At 45.3% G+C, this 13,426-nt stretch overlaps 1 protein-coding gene across 2 annotated transcripts; it reads left to right on the plus strand.

Moving 5' to 3' along the window:
• Window positions 1–1,700: 1,700 nt before the first annotated feature.
• LOC110534037 (7SK snRNA methylphosphate capping enzyme) lies at window positions 1,701–6,746 on the plus strand. 2 transcript variants are annotated; one of them, XR_002475076.2, is made up of 6 exons: window positions 1,701–2,344; window positions 2,812–4,745; window positions 4,921–5,139; window positions 5,373–5,496; window positions 5,614–5,719; window positions 5,800–6,746. XR_002475076.2 is itself a non-coding variant. In XM_021618673.2 (5 exons), exons 2-5 carry the CDS (start codon window positions 2,853–2,855, stop codon window positions 5,652–5,654), a joined length of 2,277 nt encoding a protein of 758 aa, XP_021474348.2. In that variant the 5' UTR covers window positions 1,701–2,344; window positions 2,812–2,852; the 3' UTR covers window positions 5,655–6,746. The 2 variants fall into 2 exon arrangements, 1 of the variants encoding a protein (XP_021474348.2); XM_021618673.2 differs by having other exon boundaries at window positions 5,614–6,746.
• Window positions 6,747–13,426: the final 6,680 nt, after the last annotated feature.

A 13,426-nucleotide genomic window follows, 5' to 3' on the forward strand; every position in this document is an offset into this window, starting at 1 on the left:
GTATGTCAGTGCTAATGTGACATTTCAAATCATCTCTACTGATTGATCTAAACTGAATGAATGGTTTAGAAATGTAATCACTGCTAGGGCCCATTTATCAAAATCATGATCATAACACTATCATGGTTTAAGTGTTAGTTATAACTGATAGTTAGGCTATCAGTGTGGTTGAGATATTTGTCATGATTTAAGATTTTGGCTCTATTGTAGTTGGCATTCAAAGCCCATTATCTATTATGATTCCAATGAACAACCCTGGCCTATTGATTTTGGTTGTCAGTCCAGCTAAAGATATTAACTTCTTTAAATAAATCCTCCCAAAAAGGGGAAGGAGATAATATTATGAGTCAAGAGCAAAGGAATACAATGCTCACTCAGAGGCAACGACAACAATGCGTCTAGCCAACTGCGATTTAAATGTAGGGTAGTCTAAATAAATTAACCCGAGATTATAATTTCATCAAAACAGTTTCTCTGGGCAATATGGTTAGAGGTAACAAAGCAACTTTCCCAAAATGTATAGTCTACAATAAACCCTTTTACAAGGGATACAGGAGAAATCCTGGACATGGTTGGATAGAATTTATAGATAATATACTTTTTTTTACCAGGGGTACAGGAGGAAATCCTGGACATTGTTGCATAAAAAACTACAAATCACGATTTTACAATTCTCGCCCGCGAAAGGGGAGTTCGATTAAGAAGAACCTCGGTGGGGCATGGCCCATGACGTGAACGGGCAAAAGCTGTGAAGGAGGAACGCTCTTCTCAAATGGAACAGTAATCTGTTCCGTTTGGTCATGTTGTCAAAAGGCGGAATGGTGCACCGTTCTGAAACGTCAAACCTCTCTTTTCCATAAAAAAAATGTTAGAATTTTTAAACTAGTTTTCATTTGGAATGCAGATAAATCGTTTTTTTCTCCAGTTTGGCACTTGGAAAACAGAATAATACCCATTACTCCATGTGCTTAACCTTATGTCACTTGTTTTGAGCTACATCACTTTTGTTTTGAGCTGACTTCGCCGTCGGCCGGAGCAGGCCACTTCGGTCTTCACTAGTTACCACAGCCACAATTATGGCTAAACCCTGACTATTTCAAAAATTAAAATTTAATTTAACTAGGCAAGTCAGTTAAAAACAAACTCTTACTTACAATGACGGCCTACCTGGGAACAGTGGGTTAACTGCCTTGTTCAGGGGAAGAACGACAGATTTTTACCTTGCCAGTTTGGGGAATCAATTCAGCAACCTTTCGATTACTGGCCCAACGCTCTAACCTGCTTGATTCTTGAAGAATGTAACTTACAAATGCCTACGGAGAACCCCAAATATAGGCTTGTTTTACTCCAATGTTTTACTCCCATGCTTTAAATTATGACCAAAAAGTATATTTTTATTTTTATGGTAGAGACCATTTTTACTTTGTGGCTGCGGTAACTAGTGACAACTGGGCACCCAGCTCACGCCTGGGACGCATCCCGGTTCCAAAACGAATCCAATAACTTTTCAACCGTTGCAAACTCCTCCCATCAATTTATCTTCTTATATAAATTATTAAAATATATTTTAAAACCTAACATAACCTAAACCCTAACCTTAACCACACTGCGAACATTATGCCTAACCCTAACCTTAAATTTAGACCAAAAAGCAAATGTTTGTTTTCAGGAATTTTTACGACCTAGCCCATTTTGACTTGGTGGCTGTGGTAACTAGTGGAAATCATGAGAGGGGTTGGGAGCGTTTGTAAATCTGTTGTTTAGTCTTGTCTCTACAACATTCCGTTGATGAAAATATTTTGAACTAAATGGCGCTTATTGACCGTATACAGGTTTACAATACATTTTTAATAGGGAATTTCTCCAAATGGCGGGGAATAACACATTTAATTTCAGACCGGCAAATTATGGGACACCTATTTGTGTGTAAAACTAGGTCGACGTGAATTGGCCAACCCCCGCACGTATGTAATTGGTCAATTTTAGGAAGTCTGCCTAAAAATCGTAACCTTATTGGTTCTGAGGCATGTCTACGAGTGTAGCCCCTTAGCAAACGCTAAAACAACCCTTTGAACCTTTCAACCTGCGTGAGGTTGAGCTGTTGAGCTAGAAGTTAAACGGAGTTTGTTGTGTACAGCGAGCTTACAATCATAGTGAAATTCACCCAGAACTGGTTGTTTTATGAATTCTGGAGAGGCTTTTCTCCCAAACATAATGTTTGATTTCAACAGTGAAAAATAATATTAGCGAACAACCAAGCTATCAACGAAGCAGATGCTGCGGGGAACGCCAGGAACTCGGGAGGGAGTGTGACAGTTCAGCTTCACGGGAAGGCGGGGGAACGGTGAGCTGAGACTTGTTGTTGATAAACATACAGTTGCCTCATCCTGTAGCTAGACGACAAGTGTGCATTTTACTTCGTCGCATTTGTTCATGAACACAAAGAGGAGGATTCGTGGAAAATATCGCCATTCATTAACAGGATTTAGAAAGCGTGTTCACGCGCAGAAGTAGGCATTGAGGAGATGGTTTACATTTCTTCATTGTATACGTACACTCAACGTTTGCCTCCAATAACCTCTACTAGCCTATATCCAGTGACATGTATGCATTTTGGGGACTTCTTATAGAATATCATGCAGGCACAAATCAGGATGGCAAGTTTTACAAGTTGTCATATTTTGAATGAGTGCTTGAAATAGCCAGGAAAGCAGAAACTGAAAACAACTGTCCAATTGAATGAATTTATAAATATTATGATTTATCCATTTCAGAGATCATTGTAATAATCTATTTTTTGTGTGTTTTCAGTATGGTGGTCCCATGTCAGCACCAAAAATATTGAGTGGAAGATGATAAAGATGTCTGTTGAAAAAGAGACTGTTCCAACCAGAAGTACGAAAGTGGACCCAGCACCACCTCTGCCACCCCAAAAACTCTCAGAATGCGTTGGAAGCTGCAACAATACCACCAAAGTCCCAGAGATCACCCTGTCCAACCCAGATAGCACTGATGGTGCTTCTACCTGCCCCATGCCAGACAGTGGGGCCCAAACCAAGCACAGCAGGTCTGCTGACCCCAACGACCAGACAGAGAGTGTTGGAAAGGAGACCATGGTGACTGAGCAGCACCTTAACCCAAAAAATGGCTTGCAGCAGCCCAAACAGCAACAGCAGAAACTCTCAAAGCGTCGCAGCACAATGAATGCAGGGTTCAAACATCCAGCAGGTAAGAGACGACGACGGGCCAACTCTGAGAGTGACTCGGTTCTGCCCACCAACTTCCTGCTGGGAGGAAACATATTTGACCCGCTGAACCTCAACAGTCTGTTGGATGAGGACGTGAACAGGGCCCTGAACGCTGAGACACCCAGGTCCTCCCCACTGCCTGCCAAGAACCGCGACCCTGTAGAGATCCTCATTCCCAGGGATATCACTGACCCTCTCAACCTTAACTGCGGGATGGGAGGTAGGGGCCTCCTTGTGTCGCCCTTTAAGAGTGGCGGCAGGAGGAGACACCGCCACAGACACCATGGAGGAGGTGGTGGGGGGTCCTCAGTCTCCGGGTTGGACCTGTCAGATTCAGAGAGAAGTGGTGAAGTGACCACCACTGCTTCTTCTCTAGCTAACCTGGCATCTGCTAGTGTTGCGTCTGCCTCAGTTTTCGAAGCAGCCAGTGTCCCAGCCATCTTGAACCCCCAGGGTGGTGATGGTAACAACATCAACCCCTCCAACTGCAGGGATGAGGCCACGCTCACTGTATCAGCCCCCCAGGCCCAGCCTCGAGCCCCGGAAGACTCCTCGGCAGCCACATCCGGAGGCCCGAACCAGCTCACTAGCCGGCCACGCAAACGCAGACGCAACTCTAGTAAAACAGACCCTCCTATGGCCCAATCTACTCCTATGTCCAGGTCAGGGACGGAGGAGAAGGGCCGTGGAGCTGGGCCCGGGAGAAACGCACAGTCTTCCTTCCAAACCCCAGTGGTAGGTCCCAGGGGGTCCTCCCAGCAACAGCAGCCCCATAACCAGCACAAACGACAGCAGCACCAAGGCAACAAAAAGAAGTTCCAGTATGGGAACTACAACAAGTACTATGGTTACCGCAACCCAGGCTGTTCTGAGGACCCGCGGTTCCATTGTCTGCGTCCAGAGTGGTTCCAGGGTAAAGCAGTGCTGGACCTGGGCTGCAACACGGGTCACCTGACACTGTGTATTGCTAAGAAGTTGCGGCCCGCACGCATATTGGGGTTGGACATTGACGGCGGTCTGGTGCACGCGGCCCGCCAGAACATCAGACACTACCTGTCAGAGCTGCAGGCCCAGGAGGCCCGGCGAACTGCAGGGGAGGAGGAGAAGACCAATGGGCCGGAAGAGGAAAGGAAGGAGGAGAAGGCAAACGGACAGGAGGAGAGGAAGGAAGGCGCGTCACACTCAGGCGAACAAACACACAAACAAAATGAAAGAGAGCACAGCAGGGCTGAGAATGGAAATGTCGAAAAGCAGGTGAGAAGCGACTGTGTCTCAGTGGAGGCAGCGGATGGTGTTTCGTTGTCGCGTTGCGCAGAGAGAAGAGATCAGGAGAGTGGGGCTGAGGAGAAGGACTCTGGAGCGCCTGCTGTTGAACTGGGGACAAGCTCCTTCCCGGTCTCCTTGCATATCTCCAGGGGGCCCATAGCAGCACCCCCACTCCCCAAAACACTCACCATGCCTCCCGGCGACTTCCCCTCCAATGTCTCTTTTATCAAGGTAAGCATGCGTGCCCTTCAGCCTTTGTTTCTTTCCATTTAGTAATCGTTATTCATTATATTAAGAATAAAATGAACAATACTGTGTTGCCTCTACTTCTGCGTGACCCTTCAGAGAGAAATATCACACCTTGTTCAGAACTCATCCCCTTGCCCTCCCTCCCTCTCCTCCTCAGGGGAACTATGTCTTGGAGAGTGATGCTCTGTTGCTGACCCAGCGACCAGAGTATGACGTCATCCTGTGCTTCAGCGTTACCAAGTGGGTCCACCTGAACTGGGGAGACGGTGGCCTGAAGCGCCTCTTCCACAGAGTGTTCAGACACCTGCGTCCTGGAGGCCTGTTCGTCCTGGAGCCACAGCCCTGGGTCACCTACGGCAAGAGAAAGAAACTCACGGTGAGAGAGTGGGCGGTGTTGTAAGGAGCACCAATCATGTAATCTGTTACACTGGCCAAATGCACATACAGAATTAGCCATATTGATGATAGCCAAAACAAGAACTCAAACCATTAACAAGTAGCATGTTTCTTTGCAAAATTCCCTATGAGGATGCGCAGCTGTGCTCAGCTCTGGGGCAGTTCAGGACTCAAGATGACATCATAATATCTCCCTATTTCTTACTGTTACAGGATAGCATCTTTAGGAATTACCACAGCATCCGCCTCAAACCAGAACAGTTCTCCACATATCTGACATCTGAGGTGGGATTCTCCAGCTACGAGTTGATCGGGACTCCTAACAGTTCGTCAAGAGGTAAGTCATTGGTCGATAGGTTACAATATCCATCTGATTTTTTTATTTTGTCCTTTTTCCCAGTCTAGTACATACTGTTTCTAAAACAAATGGATTTTAATGTTTTTTTTCCCACAGGTTTTCAAAGGCCAATCTACTTGTTTCATAAAGGAACATAATCTGCCTGGAAGTCCATTGAGCAGCATAAACCCAAACCACCATGAGACACCTTAATCTCCAGTCTGTAAGCATATATATCTCAACCCCAAACAGACTCCGTCAGCTTTCTACATGCCTGTACATTGATGCTGTGTTGTTTTGAAGGTAAGGAGTCCAAAACATGGCGCTAGATTCTATAAAACGACAATCTGATGGCTTCTCCACTCACCGAACTCCACTCCAGATGATGAGAAGCTTTGGGAAACTCAATCATGACTTTGGACTTTTTGCTCCCAATGCACAGGCTGTGTTCCCTATTTTTTTACTACTGTTTGTACTCTTGTTCAGTCAAGGAATATATTTGTTTCAGTTGGTTCATCAACATATCCAGCATTTTATTCAGAATGGACTGGCGAAACCCAACTTGAATCCTTTACATAAAAGTTATTTCCATGTTATGTCCAAATGGAACTCATGTAGGGACATTTCTCACACTTTTTTTATTTTTTTAATAGGGTCAGTCTTTATTTTAACACTGTCCTTGAGTTCCTCTGTGTCCTAACTGACTGACTAGGAAAAGCAGTTTGTTTTCAATGTGACTTTGTGGATGAGTGTGGCCTGTCTTCAGTCTGCTCCTGGTCCGGATTGCATTCTTCCAGATGTCCTACTTTGCGTCCAGGGAATATTCCTGCCTCTTTCTATTGGTAGTTGATTCAAGAACAACTGTCAGTCAGGTGGAGTTGGCAATGCTGAGAGGATGATCAATGTTTTTACTTTGGCTATAATAAGAAGGATCAGTGTTTTGTTTGGTTTTACTCCTGTTCTGTCGATTGCTTTTGGTACTTTTTCTTTCTTTCAATGGATTCGTGTCGTGTGTTCAATATGATTTAGTTGCTGCCAACTAATCATATGTAGTCTATTCATGGCCTCAGATTGGACTTTAATTGTTAATCCATCTCACTTTAACCCAGTCAATTCATAATGTAATGTTGTTTAAGCTTTACTCAATTCTTACGCTTAATACTTTGTTTACTATCACCAGCAGATGGGCAAATGCTGGTCTAGTTCTGATTTTGTTGAAATGTTTTAATAAACAAATCAATTGAAATGCAGTCGGTGCTCATTAGTCATTCCACAGAGGACTTCATCCACAGGCCCTGAACGAGAGTGATTCTCAGTTTGGGCTGACCTGTGACCCACTAGCACCTCCCCTGGTAAGAGGGGAGTGAGGTGACCTCAGAGTTACACACAAGGGAACTTTTTTTGCCATAGACACACACACAACAGACAATAGATGTGGTTCTGTAGTACAGGAGATGAACAGTAATGAATAGGCTATTTACAATTGGCATGAATGCAATAGCACAGCAGGAGCACTAGTAATGACTGTATAGGCGAGATATGGAAACAATTATCATTAACTACTACCAACAGTAAATGGCAAACACAAGTTACAACTCACTTCTGTATGCACTCCATCCCACAAGTCCGCTCACAGGAGTGAAGAGACACTGGCCTGCACAGTCGAAGAGCTGTCAGGTGTCCTGCCCCCTAACAGCATGCCCCTTCGCAACCAATCCGGGCCCACGTCAGAGAGTGTTTGAGAAGCTGTTCTATTGTACCCCTAGACCCCTCGAACTCAACTCTGGACCTCAAAGCCAGTTCCACAGATTTTTTTGTTCATTGTTCCTCTCTAATCAGGGACTGATTTAGAGCTGGGACACCAGGTGTGTGCAATTCCTTATCAGGTAGAACAGAACCAGCAGGCTCCGGACCTCGTAGCGTGAGAGATGAATACCCCTGCCCTAGACTCTCAGGTTCCTGTCATGGGGGATGGGGAGTGGAGTGTGCAGCTTGGAAGGGTTGTGAGATGCTGATAAGTCACTGGCAGGGGATTTGTGACAGGCCCTATTAAGACAATTTGATTGAATACACTGTATATAAAGATTCGATCAATTATACATTTGTACAAGTTTTTTACTCCTCAAGCCCTTGTAAATTAAGCCCTGATATGGTCAAAGGAATCTACACTAGAGATTTGCTACAAATCTGTTGATATAACTCACTTCTGTATCTGTTTAATTTGCACTGATATGAGAGAATTAACAATCAATAGATTGTCAATTATACAAAGTCCCTGATTTACATGCCATATATGATAAACTGTTTTCTGGAAGTTTGGGCTTATAACTGCCAGGGAGTTTCTCATTTCAATAAGGTTGTCTGAATCATGCTATAACATTATTTTGGGAGCTTGCTGTACTCTATGGAAAGGGTCCTACATGGAACTCAAATGTGTTCTACCTGGAACTTTTAAGGGTTATTCAAAGGGTTCTCCTATGGGCACAGCCGAAGAACCCTTTATGTTCTAGATAGCACACTTTTTACTGAGTGTACGCATGTTCAAAGGGGGAATTAAATGATTCATTTTAAATTATTTACAGTAAATGTCTTCGGAAACACTGCTACAAAGTTTTTTGCGTCACAAGGCATTTGCGTTGCAAATATGCCATAATAATCTCTAGGTTCTTAGTTGTCTTTCAGTTTAGCTGTCCTTCAGAAAGTACACTGAACAAAAATATAAATGCAACGTGTAAAGTGTTGAATCATGAATCATGAGCTGAAATAAAAGTGCCACAGGGCACTTCAATCCGGCTCGCGACACATATATATATATATATATTTTTTAACCTTTTTTCTCCCCGATTTCATGGTATCCAATTGGTAGTTATAGTCTTGTCCCATCGCTGCAACTCCCGTACGGATTCGGGAGAGGCAAAGGTCGAGAGCCGTGCATCCTCCGAAACACGACCCAGCCAAACTGCACTGCTTCTTGACACAATGCCCGCTTAACCTGGAAGCCAGTTGCACCAATGTGTCGGAAGAAACACCGTACACCCGGTGACCGGAGTCACTAGAGCCCGATAGGATAAGGAAATCTCGGCCTGGGAAAACTCTATCCTAACCCAGACGATGCTGAGCCAATTGTGTGCCGCCTCATGGGTCTCCCAGTCACTGCCAGCTGTGACACAGCCTGGATTGAACTCGGGTCTGTAGTGACACCTCAAGCACTGCGATTCAGTGCCTTAGACCGCTGCCCCACTCAGGAAGCCCCCGCAAATTGATTTTAACAAACAATTGGTCCCCCAAGAAATCTGACCATCAATTGAATTTCAAAATCCCGATGTGGCCCTTAAGCCAAAACGTTTGCCCACCCCTGCTCTATATAATACTGTACACTTTCTTGAAATTGTTCTGGATTTGTGGACTGTGAAAATATCGTTGGTGGCATGTCTTGTGGGGTAAGTGTGGTTGTCAGAGCTGTGTGTAAGTTGACTATACAAACAATTAGGAATGTTCAACACATTGTTTTTTTATAAAAAAGTGATGCAGTCAGTCGCTCCTCAACTCTTAGCCAAGAGACACTGGCATGCACAGTATTTATATTAGCCCTCTGATTACAATGCAGAGAAAGATGTTCCGCTCTGTTCTGGGCCAGCTGCAGTTTAACTAGGTCTTTTTTGCAGCACTCAACCACATGACTGAACAATAATCAAGATAAGACAAAACTAGAGGCTGCAGGACTTGCTTTTTGAAGTGTGGTGGCAAAAAAGAAGAGCGTCTCTTTATTATGGACAGACCTCTCCCCATCTTCACAACCGTTGAATCTATATGTTTTGACCATGACAGTTTACGATCTAAGGTAACACCAAGTAATTTAGTTTACTCAACTTTTTCAACAGCCATACCATTCATTCACCGAATACAATGCTCTTAGTTATAGAGATATACAGGACCAGTTTACTGGCCACCTTTTCCAAAATGGACTGCAACTCTTTGTTAAGGGTTTCAGTGACTTTGTTAGCTGTGGTTGTTGAAGTGCATATATGATTGAATCATCCGCATACCAAGACACACATACTTTGTCGTTGGTAAAAATAGAAAATAATAAAGGGCATAGAAAGCTGCCCTGTGGTACACCACACCCTACATGTTTGATATTAGAGTGGCTTCCATTAAAGAAAACTGAGTTCTATTAGATACATTGCTTTGGGTGCCGTGGGGTCGAGCGTATTATCATGGAGGAACTGGTGGCTCAGTTTATCCGCAGCCAGCAGAAGCAACAGGCTCTCCGGGAGCAAGCGCTGGAGGAGCAGCACCAACAAAAACTCAGACTGGTAGCGGAGGTAGCCCAGTTGAAGGGTGATATGGCTCAGGAGTCTAGCCCGAATCAGTTCCTGGTCAAGCTAATGGAGAAAGATAACGTGAAGACATATTTGTGCACCTTCGAGAGGACGGCGCAGAGGGAAGGATGGCCCAAGCGGGCCAGCCTTTTGGCACCCTACCTCTCCGGGAAGGCCCAGAAGGCTTACTTAGACTTGAACGCCTACCAGGCAGCGAATTATGAAGGACTGAAACGTGAGATCTGGCTCTCGTGCGCGAGGTACCCTAAGCATTGACTGGGTTCTCCCCCTTTGTGCTCCTGTATGGCCATCGGCCCTGCGGACTGCTGGACCTAGCCAAGGAAGTCAGGGAGGATAAACCGACCCCCCCTTTGCAGCGTGGTGGAACACGTGGAGGAGATGAGAGAGAGGATGAAGGCGATTTGGCCAGTTGTGAAGGAGCACATGGCCCATGCGCAATGCACCCAGGAGCGCTTATACAACCGAGGGGCCCAACCTGGAGAGTTCCACCCGGGTGAGAATGTCCTGGTCCTGAACCCCACAACGGAAAGCAAATTCCTGGCTACGTGGCATGGGACCTACGACATCGTCGAGCGGGTAGGTGACGTCAATTATATATGTGGTATAGCCCCTATACCACTACCGGGTTCTTCCTTTCGGGCTCCACGGGGCCCCAGCGACCTTTCAGCAACTCATGGACCGCATCTTGCGCCCGCACCGTGAGTACGCTGCTGCTTATTTGGATGATATAATCATGCACAGTGACAGTTGGGAGTCTTATCTCTGTAGGTTACAGGTAGTGGTGGATGCGCTAAGTGATGCAGGGATGATTGCAAACCTCCACAAGTGCAAGCTGAGCTATGCCGAGGTGGAGTACCTGGGCTATCGTATCAGGCGGTGCAATGTGAAGCCCCAAGAAAATAAATTGGATGCCATTAGGGAATGGCTGGTCCCACGAACCAAGAAGCAGGTGAAGTCGTTCCTGGCGTTAGCAGGCTAATATAGTCGATTTGTACCTAACTTTGCCGCAATACCTTCTCCTCTCACAGACATAACGAAGGCATGCCTACCCCAGACGGTGCGATGGACGGAGGACACAGAGGCAACATTCCAGGCCCTGAAGGATGCGCGATGTTCGCACCCGGTACTCATCACCCCGGACTTCTCAAAAAACCTGCTGGTCCACACAGACGCGTCCGACACAAGGGTAGGGGCCGTCTTGTCTCAAGAGCAGGAAGGCGGGCAGCACCCCAATCAGCAGGAAGCTCCTACTGAGGGAGTAGAAGTACTCGATTGTCGAGAAGGAGTGCCTCGCCGTGAAGTGGGCGCTGGACACCGTCAAGTAGTACCTCCTAGGGAGAAAGATCATCCTGATCACTGACCATGCCCCACTTGTGTGGATGGCAAGAGGTAAGGACACAAACAACGTTGAGTCCCTCTGCTGGGAGTACACAGGCTTGGCACCCTGACGCTGATGGCCCCAAGTAAAGGTAATTAGGGGAGAGTGCCTACCAGCCGTGCAGGCCACATAAAGGGAGTACCATGGCACCAGAGGCAAGGAGTGAGCCTCCAGAGGGGAACGAAGCTCCCGGAGGCATGGAGCCGAACAGGTGAAGAAGGACAGAGCCAACCCTGAGTTATTTTGGTGTTGTGTTTATTTTTGTTGCCTAGTAAAGTTGTGTTTTCTGACTAGAACCACCCTGTCTCTGTGTCCATCTCTGCACACTCAACCCAACACCCCACGGTTTAACACAATATGTTTTCTCAACAACAGGTTATGGTCAATAATATCAAAGGCTGCACTGAAATCTAACAGTACATCACCCACAATCTTCTTCTTATAAATTTTAACCAATCATCAGTAATTTGTGTCCGTGAAGTACATGTTGAGTGCCCTTCTTCATAAGCATGCTGAAAGTCTGTTGTCCTTTTGTTTACAGATGAAATAGCTTTGTATTTGGTCAAACGGCATTTTTTTTGTGTTTGACCAGCAAGCTGATAGGTCTGCTGTTAGAACAGTCCGCTTTACCAGTCTTAGGTTGTGCAATGACTTTGGCTTCCCTTCAGCCCTGAGGACAAACACTTTCCTCTAAACTCAGATTAAAGACATGACAGAAAGGAGTGGCCATAGTCAGCTACCATCTTCAGTATCTTTCCATCTAAGTTGTCAATGCCGGGAGTTGTGTCACAGTTGATAACAACACTAGCAACAAAGCTATAAAAATAGATTTTGATCCCTTAAAATGATATTTCCAGATGTAAGAAAATAATGTCAGCCTAAACTGTAATAACATGGACTGCTTCAGTGTATTTGAGCTTGAACCCAGTCACCTCTCCTACTTGGATAAAACAATAGGGAACCTATGAATCATATGGAGGAGTGCATCTGCTTTGCAGATATACCTGTACCTGGGGTCTAAGACTGGTTGGGGCAAACATTTTAGGAAGCCCCGGTTTTAAGTCCTGGTGAAAGCAGAGATTGTATGTAAAAAGAGGCTTTATGTGGCACAGTACAGTATGTGTCTGGTGATGTCATGGTGCCCTCCTACTTTGCCGAAAATAGGACAATTAAAATTTTCTAGGAAAAAAACAGACATATTTGTGGAAAGGTGGGCTGCAAAGTCTTCTGAATTAGGAGTTTCAAGTTTTTATGGGTGGCACTGTCAGCCCTGACAACTCCCATGGGGTTTCTGGTTTTAGTAAGGGTTTGTTGACTGATTTACAGTCATTAAAAAGGGTGACAGGGCGACACTGTTTCGACACTGGGCGACCTTGATGCCCTGATAAGGAAATACCAAAGCATCCAAAATGTTAGTGAAGCTGGTTCCTCCTGCATGCTAACACCTAAGAGCATCCAAAATATTAGTGAAGCTGGTTCCTCCTGCACGCTAACATCTAAGAGCATCCAAAATATTAGTGAAGCTGGTTCCTCCTGCACGCTAACACCTAAGAGCATCCAAAATATTAGTGAAGCTGGGTCCTCCTGCACGCTAACATCTAAGAGCATCCAAAATATTAGTGAAGCTGGGTCCTCCTGCACGCTAACATCTAAGAGCATCCAAAATATTAGTGAAGCTGGGTCCTCCTGCACGCTAACATCTAAGAGCATCCAAAATATTAGTGAAGCTGGGTCCTCCTGCACGCTAACATCTAAGAGCATCCAAAATATTAGTGAAGCTGGGTCCTCCTGCACGCTAACATCTAAGAGCATCCAAAAACTCCCCTGCCAGGAGTTTCAAACATCAGTAATGCAAGCAGTGAGTGAAGTTCTTGCCAAAAAAGTCAGTGGTTGGAGCTTTCCAAATGCAGTTGTTCAGTCCGAGTTAACTGTATCAAGTCAAACAATGTCTGACATTGTAAAGACAATCTAAGTGCCCCAGAGACGACTAATATTATTAGACACACTTCCCGCCTGTTCCGCAGGAGGCACAGAAGGACCAATGTGCAGGAGAGGGGGTAGAAAGAGACATTAGAGCGCGCCATTCCCCATGCAGCAGGCTATCTGGGAAATTAAACTAAATGCAAGAGTTTTTCTCTTCCCCTGTATGTTGTCACTTTGTTGTAGTTCATTATAGTACCACCGGGTGGCATAATATTCCATGAAATGT

The sequence above is a fragment of the Oncorhynchus mykiss genome, chromosome 10 (genome assembly GCF_013265735.2).
Source record: "Oncorhynchus mykiss isolate Arlee chromosome 10, USDA_OmykA_1.1, whole genome shotgun sequence".
Lineage (NCBI taxonomy): Eukaryota > Metazoa > Chordata > Actinopteri > Salmoniformes > Salmonidae > Oncorhynchus > Oncorhynchus mykiss.

Coding starts and splice junctions, on each gene's coding strand:
- LOC110534037 (XM_021618673.2), top strand. CDS start 2,853: ATGATAAAGATGTCTGTTGAAAAAGAGACTGTTCCAACCAGAAGTACG. Junction 5,140..5,372: donor GCAAGAGAAAGAAACTCACG/GTGAGAGAGTGG, acceptor TTACTGTTACAG/GATAGCATCTTTAGGAATTA. Junction 5,497..5,613: donor TCCTAACAGTTCGTCAAGAG/GTAAGTCATTGG, acceptor TTTTTCCCACAG/GTTTTCAAAGGCCAATCTAC.